Source organism: Phycodurus eques, chromosome 9, assembly GCF_024500275.1.
Source record: "Phycodurus eques isolate BA_2022a chromosome 9, UOR_Pequ_1.1, whole genome shotgun sequence".
In the NCBI taxonomy this organism is placed as follows: domain Eukaryota; kingdom Metazoa; phylum Chordata; class Actinopteri; order Syngnathiformes; family Syngnathidae; genus Phycodurus; species Phycodurus eques.
The window spans coordinates 29,537,029-29,558,888 of record NC_084533.1 but is presented as its reverse complement, the minus strand read 5'-3'; the positions used below and the strand labels follow the sequence as shown (position 1 = coordinate 29,558,888).

The window sequence follows — 21,860 nt, the reverse complement described above, 5'->3', positions numbered from 1 at the left end:
ACGGTCCCGCCCCTTCAGGAAGACTCCACTCTGATTGGCAGCCGGACAGAACTCCTGGCTCGTGGAATTCAGGACTTGGCCCCATTCCGAAAATGACTCAAAGATTGTTCCATCGTGACGCGGAAAAGCAAGTTGGAGGCTCATGAACAGAAATTTGCATTATTTAAAGTGTTGCCCGGAAGATGGCGGAAAAAAACTTGCCGTCTTCACAGATTATTCTTGGAACTCAAGCAAGCGTCATGCAAACATTTGTAGCAAACATATGGAAGCGCCTGATTGCTCAAAGCTGATTGGCCAACGATGATGACGTCATCAGGATGTTCCCGGAAACCCGCGGCACGAGAAACAGGAACTAACCCCCCCCCCCCATCTCCGGATGACATCGTCCGCAGTCACGTGACCTTCAAAGTAGAGGCGGGAAGCTGCGGAGGCTCAGAGCGCCGCGTAGAGGAATCCGTCGAGCTCGGCGGGAGGGGCCCGGTCGGGGGTCTCACATGGGCGGGACGATGAGACCGGCCATCGCTGCGAAGAGGAAAAAGGCAAAACTTCAAACCCGGAAAGACTCCGCCGGTCTCAGACTCGAAAATGGCCGACTTTTTGCTGGCTTTTCTCATGATGGAAATGTCCACCAAATCTCATCCCCCGAAGGCCAATTTTGTCATCATTCAAAGGACCCCAGGAAACGACCCAAATGAACCCAAAATGGCCGTTTCAAACCAAGCACAGCCTCAGGAGACCTTTTTCTGGCGCTACTCGTGATAGACCCGCTTACCAAATGACCAAATTTCATGTTGCGAATTCAAACTGCCTTCGGGGGCTGATTTGTCGTTTGAAAACGTTCAAAGGATCCTGGGAAAAGGGCGCTTTTCAACCAACATGGCAGACTTTCAGTGTCTTTTCGGACATGGCTTATTGAGACTTTTAGCGGGCTCTTCTTCTGATGTATATGTCTGCCGAATTTCATTTCGCTACGTCAAACTGGCTTCAGGGGCAGAATTTGGGGAAAAACATTCACGTGTTAAAAAAAGAGCCGAACATTGTCGCCCCTATCAAAAGGACGGAAACGCCGACACACGAGTTATGGATCAACTTTGACTTCAAGACCCGGCGTACGACGTGGTGGGGGCGGTGAGGGGGGTGGGGGGCGGGGGGGCGGTGGGCTATGCTCACCCTGGAGGCTGCTGCCATTGGTGGAGGTGCAGGTGGGGGGCGGGGAGGTCTGTGGCCGCACCACGGGGGCGAAGGCGCTCTTCTGTTTGACCGCAGAGACCATAGTCACAGGAGAGAACGAACGCACGCCTACGAGAGCAGGGAGAAGAGGAAGACCACGGGTGAGGAAGGAGGACGTGAGCGGCGGGGGCGGGCGAGGGGGGGCGGACGGGGGCTGGCGCACGCGTGAGGAAGAGGACGATGAGGACGGGTGGCCTCGGTCGGACAAAGTTGATCCGTAACTCGGAGAAACGACTCGAGCGCAGCGACCGTCGATGCTCGTCGTCTCCGCGCAGTTAGCCTAGCTTAGCTTATCAAGTCCGAGCGACGGAGGCTACCAGTGCAAGAGGCAACCGGCTCACGTCGGTGAATTCAACAAACGCGCAAGATGGTGGCGAGTGAGCGTACAGTAAACCCACCTTTACTCTTTCCAGAAAAACCTGTAATACGTGAAATATGCGACCAATTACTTATGCGATATAATTCCCCCAAAATCTTTCATACATGCATTTCAATGCAAATTTGGAAAGAGATGCGGGTATTTGATTTGTCTCCTTGAGGTCGCCCCGCGCACACCCGAAAGACAAGCACGCGCCTCTTGGGCAGGGACCTGCGCGAAGAACGCGGACGCCGGCCCAGGCGGACGGGCGGTAAACGGGCGACTTCCCGCTTTAACCGTCGGCACCGTTGGTCCCGCTGACAGCCCCGCAATGTCGGCGGCAAAAAGCACGACGGGAGCCCGCAGTTCATTGTGGGGATGTTATGAAGCTGAATGTTGCTCTTGACTTGCATTTGTTCTGAACGTGTACACTAGCTAGCCGTCGGTATTTGTCAATTTATTTCATAAAGCTCCGACTGCGGTTTGTCATCGCTTTCGTTGTCATTGTTCTTTTTATTCTCAAGCAATCTGGTGAAAAAGGTTTCTTTTTCTGCTAAGAATGAGAATCCGATGGACCTTATGCGAGCCGATTCCACGACGAGTGGACCGCAATATAGCCAGGGATTGCTGGAATCCGATTGGAATTGTCGAGGAGTCACGATTCGCATTCGGAAGTCCTTCGCGACTGTCGGCGCGGACGGCGAATCGGGACTTCGAGGGCGCACGCTCGACTCGTGCGCGGGGGAAGAACTTTTCTATGCCTTCAGTCCTCAACGAGTCTCCGTGCAGTTAGCCTAGCTTAGCGTACGAGCGGCGTCCGTCGCTCGTACGAAACGTCGGCCGGTCCCGTGGATAAACGAAAGCGGCGCTTCCCGTTTCGATGTTAAGCTCAGCTGAGCTAAGAAAACGCGTCGGTGATGTCGGAGTGTGACGGATGCCGTGTTAGTGAATTATTATTGCAATTCTTCTCATGAGGATCGCCGTATGTCGGGGAAGGGAAAGCTGGGGGACAAGCGCACGGGCCGTTTCGGTTGCCGCGATGACCGATCGCCGAGCGGATTTGAGTTTTTCCTCAACGACGGCGGCGACCGTCCGTTCGGGGCGTACCCGCCTCCCGAGGGTAGGCGCCAGCACGCCACGTGCCGTGCCGTGCCGTGCGTGCGTCCGACCGACCGACCCTCCCTCCGACGTGCCTTCCGGTTGGCCCGAGTGAGCGAGCGACATACCGGCGTACGCGGAGTTGGCGCCGGCGCCGTTGATGAAGCCGGGCGAGCCGGGCACGGCCAGGTTGCTCATGGCGCCGTAGCCGTTGACGGACGACGCGATGCCGTTGATGCCGTTGTAGTTGGACTGCTGCGGCGTGGAGCTCGGCACGTACCCGCGAGGAGAAACGCTGCTGGAGCTGCGCGAGTAACCTGGAGAGAAAAAAAACACACGCACACGCGCGCCCAATCAAACCCAAATGTCAACTGTTTAGAAATATTTCTCTTAAATTATTTACATGAAATAAATCAACCAAAATTAAAAAATGTCGATTATACTCATAAACCATCCCTTTTCAACACCGCTCATCCCGCGGCTAGGGTCGCGGGACGCCGGAGCCTAACCCGGCTGACTTCGGGCGAAAGGCGGACTGCGCCCCGAACTGGTCGCCGGTCGGTCGCGGGGCACGTGCAGACGCGGACGACCGCTCGCACTCGCACTCGCACTCGCATTCGCATTCGCACCGTCACCGAGTGGGAACTGAACCCACGCTGCCCGCGCCGAAGTCAGGCGAGTGCGCCGCTACGCCATCAGTGACTACACTCATAAACCAATTATGAAATGATCCAATTATTTCATCAAATGAGTTGAAAATGTAAATGTCAAGCTTTTTGATGACATTTTTTTATTGGCTATATTTCTTCCACGAAATAAATGGACCAATTATTGAGAAAAAAATAATACAAATGTTGAATGTATAAATCAAATCGTTGATTTGACGTTATTTATGATAACTAAAGAATGGAACGAAGACGTTGCAATTTTGGGAAAGAACCGCAACAACTATTGCGGCGCTCTCGGACGAGCGAGAAGCGCGGCGTACGTCGGACACGCGAGCGGGCTCACCCTGGTCGGCCTGCGTCGCCTCCGAGATGTTTGCGGCCAGCGGGCCGCCGAAGGAGTTGATGCCCATCATTCCCGAGTGCGCCGCCACGCCGCTCAGCGACGGCAGCTGGTTGTGACCGCGAGGGACGCCGGCGTACAGCGCCTCCGTCAGGTCGGCCGCCCGCTTCAGGATCGCGTCCTGCGGCGGGGCGGGTCGCCGGGGTTAAAGGCGAAAGGTTCGAGCTTAGGTTAACCGTGAAGAGGAGGTCACCTGGTTGTTGTGCGGCATCCCGTACAGCGCCTCCACCAGGTCGGCCGCCCGCTTCAACAGCACTTCCTGCACACACGCACACGCGCACGCGCGGGGAGTCGGTTTTTACTTTGTCGAAATCTGTGGCGAGGACAAGGAAACGTTCAAAATCAACGCGGGACAAAAAGGGAGGATAAGCGATGTAAAAGAGGAGGAGGCAGGGAGCTGAGGAGGGCAGGAAGAAAGGAAGGAAAAGAGAGGAGAAACAAAGAGAAGGAGGGCATGAGAAAAAGGACGAAGGAGAAATGGCAAATGGTTAGGGAGAGGAGAGGAGAAACTAGAGAAAGGGAGAAAAAAGGGCAACGCGAAAGGAGAAGGGCGGGAAGGAGAGAAAAAGAAAGGGAGAGCTACACGTGTGTTTGTTGACGAGCTGCTGGAGGATGGAGAGAGCGACGGATGAGACGAAGCAAACGAGCAGGAAGGTGGAGGCCTCTGCTGGTCTTCCCTTGGGTATTGCACCTTCCCGTCCTCCCGTCCTCCCTTTTGACACTTGATGCGAGATGCATTGTGGGATACGTGGAGAGCGCTTTATGGCGCGCAAAGGTCGAACTCACGGCCCGGGGGCCATATCCGGCCCGCCGCATCATTTCACGCGGCCCGTGAGAGCAAATCGCGTGCGTCGACTTTGCGGGTCTTGCTCAAATACCCTAAAATGCAGATCGATATCTTTTTTGCAAGCATTACTTTGTTTTTTTCCACAATACATTAAAAACAAATGTTTTTTTACCGGCTTCTGATTGTAAAACTTACTATCCGTACATGTGTTTTGTATATGTAACAATATTGAGCAATGGTACATTTATAAGGGTTCACAGCAAGGACGTCCCATACAAATGTCTTTTCAGACCGATACGAGTACAAGTATTCACTCTTAAGGACTCATCGATACCGATACCACTATAACATTTCAGTTCACACGATGACGCATCACGGAGACCGAAGATCTTTCCTTCCGACCCGCAGTGTAGCGCCAACTACTGGCGAAGAGGACGCACGCCGTGTCAGATGATGATCTATTTTTTTTGCCCGAAGTATCGGCGACCTTCACGAGTACCGTATATCTTGAGATATTGGCCCGATGCCGCCGCCCGTGGCGACGACGGCTTTGAAAACCTACCCGACGTCGAGGATCGGCTGCGCTCGCCACAAAGTCGCAACGACAAAAAAACGCTCTCGGCGGCGGAGCCGTCGAGCTCGTCGTAGTTCGGGGGCCACAAAACAAACGCATTTGTTCTCAAAGGGGCCGGACAACTTCAATTAGATCCTACTTCATATCATGATAATTGACTCTATGTTTATTTTAAGGCAAAACAGAACGAGCACATTTGGGAAAGGTTTAGATTTAATAACATTCTCAGTTTGTCGTCCACATGTTGCGCAGAATATCTGATCACGGCGATTGTATTTCAAGGCTCCAAACTATTTGCCGCTAACTTAGCCAACTTAACCCTAACGCAGGAACCGCAAATAATTGACAACTGCATTGAAAAAAAGGAAAAATGGTTGTTGTTTTTTTTCAACACAAAAACATCTGGAACAAGTGTTTTGGGGGTGCCCGCCTCAAAAAAACAAAAGGAAAACATTTGGAGAAAGAATTGATGCCTGCGCGGGGGTCCGCCGCATTGTACTTTCAAATTCAATCGACTTATGAAGACTCAGTCACGATTCCCACTCCATTTTCCACATCAACGTCACAATTATGTACGTGTTCACTTTCAAATTCCTCCGGCATCTCCTGGCGGGCCGGTTTGAGCCCACGGGCCGTTTATTTGACACCCCTTCTAGTCGAGCAGATAAGGGGGGGGGGGGGGTATTCCCAACGCAGCCATAAACAAACGACAACCTGGAAGCTCCTCATCCTCCCCCTCCTCATTTTCCTGCCGGGGGGGCGCCGGCGGATCGGGACGAGCGCGACCCAGAGGGGGAGCCGTCAGACCGCTCGTAACTAAGACAAATCACCAGCGCCGAGGCCGGCGAGACGGCGGGCGGGGCCCGTTAGCGACCGACGCGGCTTCTTCTGAGGACCCGCGGCAACGGCCGCTCGTCTCGACTCCCCGCCATCCGAACGCTTGGAGACGCCGCGTCTTCGCCGCTCCTCTCTTCGCGCGGCGACAGGTCAGAACAATCGACAACTCGTTCTGCGTTCAAATACTTCCGTCGGGCAATCGATCAAACAATCCATTTATCAATCGACGCTTTGTCTCGATCGGCGTATAATTCGACACGAAAAACTTTGTCAACCAATGACGACTTCAACTCTACAAGGCTTCATTTATCAATCCATTTTTCCCGTATTGATTATTGGTGACGCTTACGCGTGTTCTCATGTCGCATGAGACGCCTCATTGAGCGGCAACGGCGGCTGCGTGGATGACGGATCTCGCTGACGCCGTACGTGCGGCGCAACAATGATTCCATTCATCCGCAACTCATCGATGATCAAATTCCTGGACGGCTATTCGGATCGTTGACTTAAAATGGTCCGAATCCTCGCAATTTCAGCCTCTCAACAGTAAATATTCTTCAATTTCTGTCGTCCGCCATCAAAGCGGACTGATTATCTTGTGTTTTTATAAAATAAGACATTTGGGGGAAAAAAAGATTGTTACGGACCAAACCAGGAACTGTCGCTTTGAAATAATGCCCTGTTGTTTTGTTTTGGAACAAAGGGATGGCAATTAAAAGGACTATTATTCCGATTATTATTATTTGGAATCCGATTGTGCGGGGGGATCGCGAGAAGCCACCGGCGGTGACCGGAGTGTTCCGATCGGACGCTCATCACCAACGGGGCGGGCAATAAAACGGCCTGGTACCGAATGGGTCGCGCCCCGCGGCCCTACATCATCGAGCTTACATGCTTTCACCACATGTTATTGGCGTGTGATTGACTTGTAATTCAACCCTGAAGGACAACCGGCAGCGGCTCTAATGATTATTCATTCCCGATTATTAACGGCTCATATGAAGCGATGTCACATGACATGCTCACACGCTTTTAACGACACGCCACCGGCGTGTGATTCGACACCAAAAGACGGAATTCATCAATCAGCAGCGGCCGTGTTGATTGTTGTTGTTCTGCTGTCACGTGACACGCTTCCATGGCGTTACGGCGCGCGATTGGCGTGTCACGGTCCAGCCGGCGCGCGCCGGCAAATCAAAGCGCGGTCGACGCACGCCCGCAGGTGCGAGCAAACAGGAAGCGACAGGCGCCGTGAACCCGCCAGCGCGCGGTCGCGCGCTCGCCACCTCGCCGGCAAAAAGCTTTCCATTGCGCCGCACGTCAGAGGAAGGCATAAATATTCATGGTGAGGAAGAGGTGAAGGCCGGCCGTGACGGCGGCGGCGGTGCGACCTGCGCCGGCGATTAGCATCAATTTACAAACAAACGGCTTTTTGTGGCGTGTCGCCATTTGATGAATGGCTTCAATTTGGCAGCCGCGTTCACCGTCACCGCACGTCCGCCCTCGTTGCCGCCGCCGAACGCAATCTGCCGCTGCCTCCGCAATCACGCGCGCGTCTTAAATGAGTGCACGCTCACTGTCAACTTTCACCTCACAACACGAGCGTCGGCCATCTTGTTTTAAACATGATCGTTTAGACGCGTCCTGGCATTTTTACAACGTCAAAGGAAAAACTCACGGGCATGCCACGATGACCACTTCCTGCTGGAAGGAACCCACAAATCTCAACCTCAATTGAAACATACATCTATATTTTAATGTCGATTTAATTTTCAATCTCAATCTTTATTTAAATCTCTCTTTGAATCTTAAACTCAATCTGATTATGAATCTCAATCCCAAAATGAATCTCATCTGTAACAACCTCATCTGTCTTTCTAAAATGCAATCTTAAAAGCAATCTAAATGTCATTGTCATCTGAATATAAATCTAAATGTGAATCTAAATCTCAATCTGAATCTAAACGTCAATATTAATCTCAAAATGAAGCTAAACCTGTATCTATATTTCAATGGAAAACTCAATCTGAATTGCAATCTAAGACTCAATGAGAATCTAAATCTCATTCTGAATCTAAAAAGTAATCTGAATCTCAATCTGATTCTGATTAAAAAATTCAATCAGAGTCAATCTTAACCAAAAAACTCACAATCACGGTCTTGCACGTAAACATGCGTGGGTGGCTACTTCCTGTGTGAACACACACACCACTTCCTGTTTGGTTAAATCATAATATAATGATCTCTATCTGAATCTAAATCTGAGTCTCATCTCAATATGAATGTGAATCTTGATGTGAAACTAAATCCAAATCTCACTCGGAATCTTTAACTGAATCTGAATCTCTCTCTCAATATGAACCGAAACTTGAATCTGAATATGAATCTTGCTCTATTGTTAATATGAACCTCAATGTAAATCTGAATCTCAATCTCAATTTGAATCTAAATGTCATGGTAAATTTAAATATGAATCCGAAATGAAAGCTCAATCAATATCTGAATCTAAATATGAACCTGAATCTGAATGAATCTTAATGTGATTATGACTCAAAATCTCAAAGTGAATATAAACCTCAATATGAATTCAATTGTTCATCGAAATCTCAAAATTAATACGAATCCGGATTTAGGGTAACTCTTGATTTGAATCTGGCCGAGTCGAACCAACATAGGACATAGAATTTACAACATACAGTAGAGTGGAGAATTTGATAGTGAGTTTGTGTGTGAGCGAGAGAGAGAGAGAGAGAGAGAGAGAGAGAGAGAGGAAAGCACTGACCTTTGGTAACCTCTCGGGGTCCCCGGGGTGGCGAGGGATGACCTTCTGTAACCTCTGGAAGCCGTAGTCGATGGTGGGCTCGTTCAAAGCTGCCACGCACCCACGATCGCACGCACACGCACACACACACAGGTTTAGGGACACGTCCGGTCGGCGTGGAGATGATGAAGTCATCTGATTAAGCGAACGCTTGATGAAACCACTCGATACTAACTCAAATCTACTTCCTGCCGGCGCAAAGGCGGGAAAAAGGAGTCGGGAGCCGCTCGTTGGGGGCGATCAAGTCCATTAATCATAAAACGCTGTCAAATTTGACTTTGGGTACAATTTGTCAGAGGGTCTTTGTCAGCGTTAGCGCTTGTAGCGGCTAACGATGATTGACAGGCCGCACGCCGGCCGCCTCCTCGCGCTCATTTGCATAAGTGCGGCCTTCATGAATACGAAGCGGGCGGCACGGAGACGCTATTAGCATTAGAACAAGATTTGTTTGGCTTCCCCGGGAACGCCGGCCCACAGACGCTAAATCTAATTTGTCCGAGGCGGCCGGAGGCGGAGACAAGAGGCAGAAATGGCAAAATGGGAAGATGGGGAAAAAAGGTGAAGATGCGACTACTTGAAGGGTGACAAAGCGTCCGGGGAGCACGCCGCCGCCGCCGCCGCCGCCGCCGCCCTGCTGCCGCGTTGCGTTTCTGCTCCGCTTCGAACGCGCCAACGGAGTGATGGCCGAATCCCAGAGAGGCTTTTTGTGGTCGCCGAGCGGAAAAAACAATCAGCACCGTTTCCAGAATGCATTTTCTCCCCGCTCGACCAGATCACAACTCACCAAAGGAATGCTGGGAAATCAGGAAATCAAAGGTGACGAAGGCGTGGAGACAAGATGACCATGATCGAGAACAATCTCATTCCTAATCACAATCTGAAACGAAATCTCATTCTAAATACGAATCTGAATCTAAATCAAATTATCAATTTTAATCTGATTGAAAACCTCAATCGCAATCTGAGTGGATGGAAATATCAATTTGAATCTGTATTCAAATCGGAATCGGAATGAAAATCTCAATTTGAATCTGACTGAATCTAAACAACAATCTGAATCTGAAACACAATTTCAATCTTAATCGAACTGAATCATGAAAAATGTCAATCTGTATCAAAATCTCAATCGTCTAAATATCAATCTCAATTTGAATCAAAATCTCAATCTTTATTTTACAGAATCGAAAAATCAATTTGCATCGGAATTCAAATATCAATATTCATCTGAATGACTCTAAATACTGTACCATTCAAATTCTGACCGAAAACCCCAATCTTAATCTGAGGGGATCGAAATATCAAATTGAATCTGTATTAAAATCGTAATATGAACGCAAATCTCAATCGTAATCTGATTGAAGTTTAACATCACTCTGAATCTGAACGACAACAGCAATCTTAACCTGACCTAATTCAACATCAATCTGAATCAGATGGAAAAGATCACTCTTAATTTTACTGAATGTAAACATCAACCTGAATCCGAATGACATTTTCTCAAAAATAAAATCTTCATCTGAAGGAATCTAAATATCAATCTGAATCTGAAACAAAATCACAATCTTGATCTCAACTAATTTCAACATCAATCTGAATCTGAATACAAATCTTCATCTGATTGAATCTAAATTTGACAGTGGATCCAAAAGTCAAAATCAATTTTAATCTCAAAATGAATCTAAATCGAAATCTAATCGAGCAGCTCCAACAAAGACCGCGCGGGCGTAAAACGTCCCACAATGCATTTCCAACTCAGCGAAGAAATGAGCAGAGCAGACGAAGACGAGAAGGCGACACGACACGGACGCTACGTGACCACGTGACCGCGCCTCAGCCGGCGACGTCCTCTTCGCTTCCTCGTTTGACGTCCGTCGTCCGTCGCCGCCTCCTCCGAAGGTAAACAAGGCGAGTAATTGCGGCGTCTCCGCCGAGACAGACGGCGCCTCGCCGCGCCGCCGCTTCCCGGAGGCGGACATCTTGTCCACTTCGTTAAGTTCCCGCGCGTTACTTGATGCGCGGCATCCGTTTCGTTCCGGGACATTCCAAACATTCCGCACCGTCCTCGTAAGCGAGCTCGATGGCGTGTCGCCGGCGCGCTGATGTCGGCGCGGAAGGCGCCGTCACGCCCGCCGCCGTACCCCGCTTCCCCTCGTTCTCGTGCGCTCCCCCGACGCGATTTCCCGTCTTCCCGGCCGCGCGACCGATGCGGGTGGTGATGATGACGTCGCTCTTCCTCCTCAGCCTGAAGCGGGAGCGCCGATTTGTTTCCCGCCGGTCGAGCGGCGTTTTCTGACATTCGCTTCACCGCAGCTACGCGGGCGGCAGACAGAAAGCCGACGTTCCCGCGACCGCGTTCCGCGTCGGCCTCGCTTCCTGCCGATCGGCCGGCGTCCGCTTCTGTCTCGGTCACATTCCCGAAGTCATCCCGAAAAGCTGATTGGCTCAAACGCCACCGAGGGGACGTCAGAGGACATCGGTGGACGCGTTACTTTTCGAGCTGCGTGGCGACGGCGAGGCTGCGCTAGGAGGGAGCTCGAAGCCGTCAGCGCGTTTCAACGAACGACAAGGGAACTCGGAGTCCCTTTTACGTGTTCGGGGGGCTTTTTTCCAAAAGTTAGCTATCTGGTGAAAATTGGAAATTGGAGAAATGCTTCATTTCGCTCGTGTTCAGTTTTCCATTTCGTGTCTTCCATAGCAACGTCACTGTTGTTACTCGGTGGAGTGGCGGCCTAAGACGCCCCCGCGGAAAGCGCTAATAAGCCCGCATCGGCGCCTCGACTGCGCGTCGCGGCCCGCGTTGCGATCGGTCGCCGCCGAGGACGCAGGAAGTCTCGGCCGTCGATCAAAATCCCACTTCAAAAAAGGAAGTCACCGGGGGGAAACCCCGGTGACTTCCTTTCATCACGCGTGTCCTCGCCGCCGCCAAGTCGCTCCGTCTGAGCGAGCTGGCTCCGGGGCACGGGGGTCAAAGTCGGGTCGCGCACGCGACACCGGCTGTCGGTCGCGCACCTCGTCGTCGACCGTCTGCTCGATCATCGGTCATTTGGTCGACGATCAGCAGGGCGATTCTAAAAGAACATGCGTAGAACACAGCGGAAGAACACCCTGAGAACATGCTAGAAGAAGTCCATCTAAAATGAGGCCAGAAGAACACGCTTAGAGAGCGCGAGAAATGCTTAGACCACTCTCAAAGAACACGCTAGTAAAACACACACACACACACACACGCAAAAACGCCCTTAGAACATGCGAGAAGAACCCAAGAGAAAATAAGCTCGATGAAAGGGAATAGAACACCAGGAGAACATGCAAAAAGAACGCGCTGAGACCACGTTCAAAGAACACACCTGAAGAACATGCTCAAAGCATGCGAGAAGAACACTCGATGATCAGCGCACGCAGGATGAACGCGCGAAGACCTTTTTATAAGAACACACGGGAAAAGATGCTTAGCGCACGCCAAAAGGACACGCTAGGGAAACACTCGAGGGGGGCACCCGGAGAACACGCGAGAAACTCAATAGAAATGCTTAGACTGCGTTTTAAGAACTCGCTTGGAACACGCAACACCAGCGTGACGAGGGAACGGGCGTTCGAAAACGGACGTACGGCTCGACGGAAACGTTTCGGCTTTCGGCCGCTATCTGCTCGGCCGATCGCACGTGGCGCCGGCTGCCGCGACAAAGGCGATGAGGCGTCGCGGGGGAGGGGCATCGGGATTTTTAAAGCCACACGCTGACATTTACTTATCACGCTAAACAGCTGACATGTGACCTTTGCGCCACGTTCAAGGACATCTGGATATTCACGCAATCGCCGGCAAAAGTCAAAGCTCAGATCGATCGCGCAGATACGCACACACGTCAACGTACGCAATCGGCTCACGGCGTGTGCGTGCGCGCGACATGTTTGGAGAAGAAAGTGGGGCCACGTTCGGGGGGTTCGGGGGGCGGGGGCGGGGGCGCGTGTGCTCCGTTCTTGGACCGCCCGCCCGACAGCTACGTCATCGGCACTCCAGGAATATTTATTCGAATATTCATTCGACCATTTTCTCATCGAATACTGTCGGTACATTCAAATGCATGTACTCCTTTTTATGTGTTGGCTATCATATGTATCGTATTCAGTACATATTTTGTTTATTCATGATTTTTTTTTCTTTTTTTTTACTGCTGTGACACCTGAAGTTTTAAAAGGTTATCTTATTTTTCGTATAAAACCGGTTAATCGTCCATCCGTCCATTTTCTGAGCCGCTTCTCCTCACGCGGGTTGCGGGCGCGCTGGCGCCCATCCCGGCGATCTTCGGGCGGGAGGCGGGGTCCACGCTGAACCGGTCGCCAGCCAATCGCAGGCCACACAGAAACAAACAACCATTGGCACTCACATTCGCACCTACGGGCAATTTAGAGGCTTCGAGCAACCCGCCGCGCATGTTTTTGGGGCCGTGGGAGGAAAGCGGAGCGCCCGGAGAAAAGCCACGCAGGCACGGGGAGAACGTGCAAACGCCACGCAGGCGGGGCCGGGATTTGAACCCAAGTCCCCAGAACTGTCAGGCAGATGTGCTAACCGGTCTTTTTTTTGTTTTTAGCCGCCTCGTTTTTTTTCTCTCTCTCATTTTCTGCATCTAAGAATGAGCTGGCCCATCTGTCCAGCGAGTACGTGTGCGTGTGCGCGTGCGCGTGGTGTGTTTTCACCCGTGTAGACGAAGCGTCCAGGCGCCCCTTTGCAGAACTGTTTGGACTTGTAGGACAGCGTGACTTCCACCACGCCGGGAATGTGGCGAGGAGGCGTCTGGACGCGGATGGCGTGTGGCGTGATGAGCTGCGGAGTGCGAGAACACGCTTAGAACACACTAGAACGCTTAGAACGGCGCACTTGCTCGCGTGCGCGCCGCCCCCCCACCCCCTCCGCCGTTCCCGCCTCACCTCGCTCCACACCAGCATGGTCCCGAAGACCACCTGGAGGCCGTCGAAGAAGTTGTCTCCGATGAGGATGACGGTGGCGCCCCCGGTGGTCCAACCTTCGCTGGGGCTGATCGCTTTGATGCACGGCGTGGCTGCTTCGCAACACACACACGTAACACGACACGCACACATTAACACGGCACACGCAACCGAGTCCTTGTTCTTCACCCGCACGTGCTAACGTGCTAACGCATTCATGTAAACCGGAAACGTTGAATTTTGGCAAGTGGCCGTTTGGCAGTTCATCCAAAAGGTTTCTTGGCTGTGGACTTCCACTGGTCAAGGTTCTGGTGGGCGTGTCCACCTTGTTAGGAGGGAATGATAAAGCCCAATTCCCAAGAAGTGGGGTTGTTGTGGAAACAGAATACAATGATTTGCAAATCCTTTTCGCCCTATATTCAATTGAATGCAGTACAAAGATTGTTCAAATGTTCAAACTGATGAAGGTTAGTAAAATTAAAAATATAACATTTCTCATTTTGAATGTAATGCCCGCAACACGGAAAAACGCCGGGACAGGGGCAACAAAACACTGGGAAGCCTGAGGAATGTGGAAAAAACACCAGTTCGGAACATTCCACAGGTGAACGGGTTCAATGGAAAGAGGCGAGGGTCGGGGTCGGCTATAAACGGCGCATCCCCGAAAGGCTCAGTTGTTCACCGCTTCGTCAACAACGGCGTGAGAGCAAATAGTCCAACGCTTGAACAACAACGTTTCTCCGTTTCGGGATTTCATCGAAAGATTCAGAGAATCTGGAGAAATCGAGGCATGGAAGCGACAAGGCTGAAAACGGACATGGAATGCCCGTGACCTTTGACCCCTCACTGCATTAAAACCGGCATCATTGCGTGAAGGATATTGCCTAAACGGGGGCTCGGGGACACTTCAGAAAACCATCGTCAATTCGCACGGTTTAAAACTCTACCGTGCAAAGCGAAAGCCACAAATCAACATCGGTCCGCAATGCCGCCGGCCGGCTGAGATGGACGGGCGCAAAGCGGAAAAGCCTGCCGCGGTCCGACCGGTCCGCATTTCAAATTGTTTTTAGAAATCACGGACCTTGTGTCCTCCGGGCCGAAGGAGAAAAGGACCATCCCGATCCAAGTCGAAAACAGAATGATTGGCGTCCCGGCTTATTTCAGCAAGACAACGCCAAGCCGCATTCTGCACGTGTTGCAACAGCGTGGCTCGCTAGCAAAAGAGAACTAGACCGGCCTGCCGCCAGTCCAGACCTGTCTCCCGTTGAAAACGTGCACAGGCACATTATGAAGCGCAAAATACCACAACGGAGACCCCGTTAGGGTTCAGCGCCTTGCCCGAGGGCAAGCTAAGTCGGACCTCAAAAACCAGGGAATATTTGCAGAAAAAACACGTTTGGCACTTTAAACAGGAGATATCTTACATCATTGAAAACAGGCTCAAAAGGATTTTCCAATCGTTGTATTCTGTGCGTATTGACCTTCTACACAACGTTGGGGTTTGTCATAAATAACAATGAAGATCATAAAACCACGGACTTGGCCACCAAAATGCTCTCGTCAATCATTTTGTGAATATTTTAGAAATCTGCAGATCGGCGCAATGAGGTGATCGTTTCCATTGTGTCGTGCGGCAGAAATTGCGAGCGTTTGCGCGCAAAAGAGGAAGCGGGGCGGCCGCTGGCTGCGATCGGCGCATTCGTTTCCCGCCTTTTGTCGAGACGGTAAACAAAGCAGACGTCGCGTCTCGGGGCGAACCGGGAGCCCGCCCGCCTGCGGGACGGGGGCGACGAGAAAAAGGCGGCGGCAGATGTCGCCGCCTTCTTTCAAAAGCAGTTGGAAGGACGCCGCACCAGAAGAAGAAGAAGAAGAAGAAGAAGAGGCTTCAGACCACAAGGACCCCCCGCTCCCCCTCGGCGGTGTCAAGGTGGTCTCAAGAAGAATCACAAGCTGACGCGTCAGCGACAGATTGGTGTCAAGGAGCGTTTGCTTTGGAAGCCAAACACGTTGGGGGGGAGGGGGGGGGGGAGGGGGGGGCATCTGAGGAGGGAGGCGAGCGCTCCTTTCAGCAACATCCCGTCTGCAACCCCCCCACAGAGACGAGCACCACCCGCCCGGCGCGCCCAGGAGCTTCATTCGAGCGCACTTGAAAGACGCGAGCGGAGGACGGCGCCAGACGCCTCTTTGATGACTGACTCTGCGAGGGCTTCTTTTGCTCCGCTGCTTGTCCCAGACGGGTGGGAGTTGTCGGGCGGGGGGGGGGGAGGACTGCGCGAGCGAGGGTTCGCTTTAGTGGAGGCCGTGTCCCAGGCGAGTGGCTTTTGGTTAAATGATAAGATGGAGGAGGACAAAGGAAGACCAAGTTTTGCTCCAACATTCCAAGTCGATCTCCTCCGCCGACACCCTCGCCGCTCGCATGCCTTTTCTTTTGAAGCCTGACTCCTTATTTTCCGCGTGTCCGGAAGCAAGAACGAGATTGGCGCAGGGGACTTCGGATTCGGAAGCACCTGCCCGACGCCGTGACAACTACGGTATTCACTCCTGACTTGACTTTTGATGCGTAAAGTTTCAATGAGCACAAACGTGTGTAGGAATGTGCTACATTTACTCAAGTCACATTTAGGATGAATTGGACTTGCTAGAGTAGTTTGAACGCATCACACGTTTTACGTGAGTACTGACGTTGAGAAGCAACGGTACTTTGACTCCACTGCGACGATCTACACGCCGCTCCCGACTTTCATCGACCGATCTATTTTTAGACTTGGCCTTCGACCTCCGCGTCGGGCGCCGTTGTTCAAATGAAATCTGCGTTTACATTACAGAGTCCGAAATGCAGCGTGGCCTTCAATTGCGAGTAGTTGTTCATGTGATTTTATGGCCATAAGTAAGCGTGAAAGGTGCTTCTTTGGGGCGCGTTTTGTCATCGCTCACTGTCTCGCACGCTGACCGACCTCCGTCTCGATACATTTTGTGATGTTTACATCGATGAAAACAAGTTACAAGTCGTTCAAACACGGCCGCCGCAGAGCAGCCCTGTAGCGAGTCGCCGTGTTGGAACGACGACGTCGTCGCGCCGGTTCGCGTTCCGAACGATCCCCCGTCCGCGTCCGGTCGTCGCGCGTTTTGAAATCGGGTCGCAGCGGGACCGAAAGCGCTCCGGAGCCCGACGACCCGCCGAGTTTGCCGCTCGTATCGATGATTCGCCGCGAGGGGAAATTCTTCCTTCGCGGCGCGCTCTTCAAAGCTGCACCTCTGCATTATTTGGATGTCAAGAAAGCTCACTGTTTTGAAGGTATACTTAAATAGGGTTAGAATAGGAAGTTACATGCCTCGAAAACTAATGCATGTCATTTTCAAAATATATATTCACCAATATACCTCATTTCATTGTAAAGGAGTTTTCTAACTCTTAATATATATATATATATATATATATGCACAATTGACTTTTGAAGATTTTTTTTCTGGGGGGGGGGAACAAATTGCGCCTTTATACATGAGAAATGACGGCATGTATATTTTCCAACGCAATTGAATTATTTGCGGTATTTCGCGATTGGCCAAAAGCGGCGGTGCACCGAATACGGAAGAATGAACTCCAGTTTTACGCGTAAGACCGCTGATATGGACCCTTGCGCTCCTACGTTTACGTACGCTGGCAGAATTTGTTTTTGTCTTTTTTAAATATCACCGATGATTACTTTCTTCGCGGTTACGGATTGTTTCATGATTGCGCTTTTCTGAAACGCCTGACAGTGGAATTTGAATCCCATTGGAAATCGAATTCGATGTGTTGAGCGTGTTTCCTTCCACGAATTGCCCCCGTCCGACCCCTCCCGCCAAGGGTCATCAAACATATGAGCGCCGCCGTGTCACGTTCTCTCGTTTACTCCATAAAAGTCGGGCTTGCCTTTCGCAAGAAGAGTCAGTAAAAGTCAGTAAAAAGGGAAAGTGATGGTTAACTTCAGAAAAATAAAACAATTGGAGTTTCCCCGTTTCCGTTCGGCATCTTAACGGACCACGGTGAAGTCTCAAACTCTTTGACAAACGAGGCCTTTTTTTGTTTGTTGCTTCCTGAGATCTGATTCGATTGACCGAAGGGCGGCTGAACTCGCGATGTAATCGGTCGGTACGGGTCGTCGACACCGTAAAGCCCGGGACGCCGCGCCGCCGAAAATAGAAGCTCGAATCGGAACATTTCTCGTTTTTGGCTACGGCGCGGGGCCGTACGGTACCGATTCCGGGTGCGGACCCGGACCGCGCTCCGCCAGCGAGTGACCGCTGAACTAAAGTAACCCCGCAGCAGAGAAGGGCTCATTCCGACCCGGTTGTAAACTAAGGTTGGGCGATTAAGCCGAATTTCATCACGGTTTCGATTTTGGCTTTTCACGATCACAATCAGAATCAGAATCATCTTTATTTGCCAAGTATGTCCAAAACACACGAGGAATTGGTCTCCGGTCGTCGGAGCCGCTCGAGTACGACGACAGACGGTCGATTTACAGAACACTTTGGGGACATCGAGACATTGACAAATCATCAAAAAGTTACAATCGAAGATAAACGACGAATGTTTTTGCGTTGTTAAAAGCACCCCGAAGGCACCGTGCGACGTGCGCTCTTCTGGCCTCCCTGAGCTGCTTGAAGATGTTTCCTGACACCCCACCTGGAGTTTACTGTCAAACTCAACGCACAACTAAAAGACTTACACACATTGCATAGTGAAATACAAGACACACCGCCAGCTTAATGCTAACCCAAACGTCGTAGTAACATAGCAAAATTCACGGGCATATATTCCTGCCAACCTGTGAAAAATGTTCTTCTTCTACTCACTTTATCTGAATCGAAATGTGTAGCTCAATGCATGCACTGCACTAGACTGCCCCTAAGAGGCCAAGGCATGCACAGCGGTTATTTGAACATATATGGTTTCATTTATTTTCTCGGTGTTCTTTTAAGTTAGAGTCAAAGTTGAGTTTCGGCCGTTGCGTAAATACGACGCGCAGTCATTTCGTGATCGATGAACATTATTGCGATTCCGATTTTTTTTTTTCTTTCTTCCATAATCGCCCTTGCCCCATGTATCAGCGCGCACCCAAAAAAAGAGCAAAAGCAAGACGGAGGACGCGGGCTTACCTTCGGACGGGTCCAGGCGACGTGCGCGGCGGCCGTGTTTGGAGTTGTTGTGGACAAACATGTTGTCGGAGACGGACAGCACGTGACCGTCGACGTTCACCGTGGTCGACACCACCACCTGCGCACACGCACGGCCAAATGGTTCACGGGCGGCCGTAGCATTTAGCGCTCGGCGGCGGCTACGGGACGGACCTGGAAGCGCCTCATGTCTCTGGGGTTGCCCGCGTTCTTCAAACAGTTCTGATTGCACTTGAGGAAGAACTTGAGGAAGAACCTGCGGCACCAGACGCACCGCAACACATCAGCACGCGCACCGCGTGAAGAACAACAAGATGGCGTCTGGCAAAAAGTGATAAATGATCGCCCGATCGGACCCTCAGAAAGTTGCTGTGAGCACTGACACTAAGTCGCTGGGTGGGTCCCTGCAGAGAATTTGTTTGTTTTTGAAATAAATTCAGCAATCTGGAAGACTCTGAAGAGTACAATAAGGTCAAATCAACACATTTTCTTCATGTACAAAAACATTCCTTTCCACATGTTGATGTGCAAATGAAATTTGCCGGATTTCTTTGCTTTTTTGTTTCGGCCTCCAACCGGAGCCGGGCCCATCTCCGCCTGCACCCGATGCCAGCTTTTCAAGCTGTGCCACATGAATAGAATCCTCCTCTTTAAGCGCTCTCATTCTGGAAAACAATTGACGACAATCATTGTCTGTTTCACTTCATTTTTCACTATTACCAACCCAAATGCATCCGCCAGGAAAATATTCAGTTCACTATTTGTCTGTTTTTATTGGCCATTTCTGAATTTGAAGTGAGTTCATTCTGCGTTGTGACGTCATCGCTCCGTCGCTTAATACGTCGAACTTTGACATCCGTCAACTAATTAGATACTTGCAGCCGCGTTTTCTTCACGAACACAAGATGTTCTCGTCGCCGATGTTACGGGCGCTCGGCGGTTCCGCGACCGGGGCCGCGACCCGCGGCGCCTCAACGCGGAAATACAGAAGACCGCTGCGACAAATGCAACACTGGAGAACAAAAAGAGGAGCGAGAGAGGATGCCCGCTCCGGAGGCGGGTAGAGTCGCCAAATATTGTACTCCGGTAGGTAAGAATACTGTTACTTGAGGACAATAATGTGACTCAAGTAAAAAGGGGTCCTCCAGAAAGTGACGTCGAAGTCGTAGTCTCGCGCACGAAATAGTTGATAAATAAGCAATAATCGATCAATAAAAGTAGCGAGCGACATTCAGATCACCGCAACGGAGTAAAAGTACCGTGGCTTCTTAACAGCAGAAGCGGCGGAAGTGCTTTGTGCGGTGCCGAGCGCGCAGGCGGACCCTCAGGCCGACGCGCTCGCATATTAGTCCGCTGCGGCGTCATATGCGGAAATTCAATCCGTGGGCGGAACGGATCGCGCCGCCGGCGTTCAAGCGGTACGGAGCGGCTCATTACGTCAGCGACGGCGGAAAAACCCGTCGGATCTATCTATACGATTCGCGGAAACGGCCTATTCTGAGTTCACGACGGTGAATATCGTCGCCAAAAGGCAACTCATTTGCATGTAGGAAACATGCCGGGGTTCTGTTGAATCATGCTTTAAGGTTTTGGGCTGTGTGAAGTGAATTCATCACAATAAAGTAGTTGAATTACAGTAAGTTAGCAGCAATGTTGGTTTGACCTGACTGATTCGAATACACGACCTGAATAGAGAAGACTCTTGAAGATGCTCAGTATAGAGTACGCGAGTAGATAGAGTAAACGGACAAGTCATCGAAAAAGCCACCTCGCTCCATCTTGCGAGGGCATCGGCGATCCGTTATCGTTTTTGTAACTCGCTGATCAGGCCCGAAAATCCTGACGGCGTAAAGCCTAAACACAACATTGTTGCATCTAATCAATGGCATCGCGACGAACAAGCGGTTACTTGTAATACATACACACACACACACACTTAATACATGTATAGTTGTGTTAGGAGTTATTGTATATTTTATATCATGATGCAACATAATAACGTTCCATGTAATTCATCTGTTCCATGCATCAAGCAGTGCGTGCGATGGATGTGTCACACCTCATAAGTATGTAACATGACATATGAAATGTAATCGCGTTATGATACAGATTATACAAATGTTACGTTCCGCACGTTAGCCGTCCGCCACACATTTGTCGTCATTAGCAAATCCCATCACGGGGGAATTGATTGGCAATAAATAATACAAATATTAACGGGCGGGGGGCCGCAATGTACGGCGACGCGCCGGCGCCTCAACGGGTCTCTCGTCTCGCAGCCGCCGGCACGTCTACGTCTCGGCCCGTGAGCGCATCCCCCCCTCGCCGTCGACACTCTCTCGCCTTCCTCGCCGCTGACCCCCCCCCCCCCCCCGATAATAATCGGGGCCCCCAACACACGGCAAGGTCGCGCACACGCACGTCGCGTTAACCGCAGAAGGACCTCACGCCGTCTTCATCCTCATCCGGTTGCCACGGACGACGGCAATGTACACAACAAAAACAACATGCTCACGTGAGGAGAAGTGGGAAAACCTTTCGGGCATGAAAAACAAGGGCAAATATTTCATTTGAATCACACAATAATAATTAGTGACCAATCAATTCATCAGCCAATATGAACCTTTTTAAATGGGCAAAAATCGGCTTATTTTTTGGCAGATCGTTTTGTCACATTTTAACACATTACAACATTCGAACAAACAAAAACATGGTCAGAACAAATCGGGCGATTACTGTCCACTTTCCTCTCTGTTGTAAAGGCGAACAACTACTAAAGGACAACGTTTTGTAAAACGGTCAAATGGGCGGCCCGTAATTCATATCGTTGTTGTTGTAAGCATGGAGGGAGCCAAATTGTATTTTGAATTTGATTCCTTACCCATCCATTCGACGTCGCGCTTAACGCAGGGGCGTCAAACTCATTTTTCGATTTCCCTCAGAGGGCCTTCGCAGCAGTCAAACCATTTGAATGTTTCGTCGC

General features: G+C 50.9%; 1 protein-coding gene across 4 annotated transcripts in view; it reads right to left on the bottom strand.

Moving 5' to 3' along the window:
• Window positions 1-392: 392 nt before the first annotated feature.
• Window positions 393-21,860, bottom strand: part of LOC133408022 (transcription factor COE1-like) — a 61,367-nt gene continuing 39,899 nt past the window's right edge. For 2 of the 4 annotated variants that reach the window (XM_061686486.1, XM_061686489.1), the window contains exons 10-19: window positions 19,052-19,133; window positions 18,860-18,977; window positions 13,700-13,833; window positions 13,469-13,595; window positions 8,735-8,823; window positions 3,948-4,013; window positions 3,698-3,875; window positions 2,815-3,003; window positions 1,171-1,299; window positions 393-522 (exon numbers count right to left, since the gene is read on the bottom strand). In XM_061686486.1, coding sequence (XP_061542470.1) covers window positions 491-522; window positions 1,171-1,299; window positions 2,815-3,003; window positions 3,698-3,875; window positions 3,948-4,013; window positions 8,735-8,823; window positions 13,469-13,595; window positions 13,700-13,833; window positions 18,860-18,977; window positions 19,052-19,133 — 1,144 coding nt within the window. In that variant the 3' untranslated portion in view covers window positions 393-490. The remainder of the gene's footprint in view (window positions 523-1,170; window positions 1,300-2,814; window positions 3,004-3,697; window positions 3,876-3,947; window positions 4,014-8,734; window positions 8,824-13,468; window positions 13,596-13,699; window positions 13,834-18,859; window positions 18,978-19,051; window positions 19,134-21,860) is intronic. The other 2 variants (XM_061686487.1, XM_061686488.1) reach the window with 2 other exon arrangements.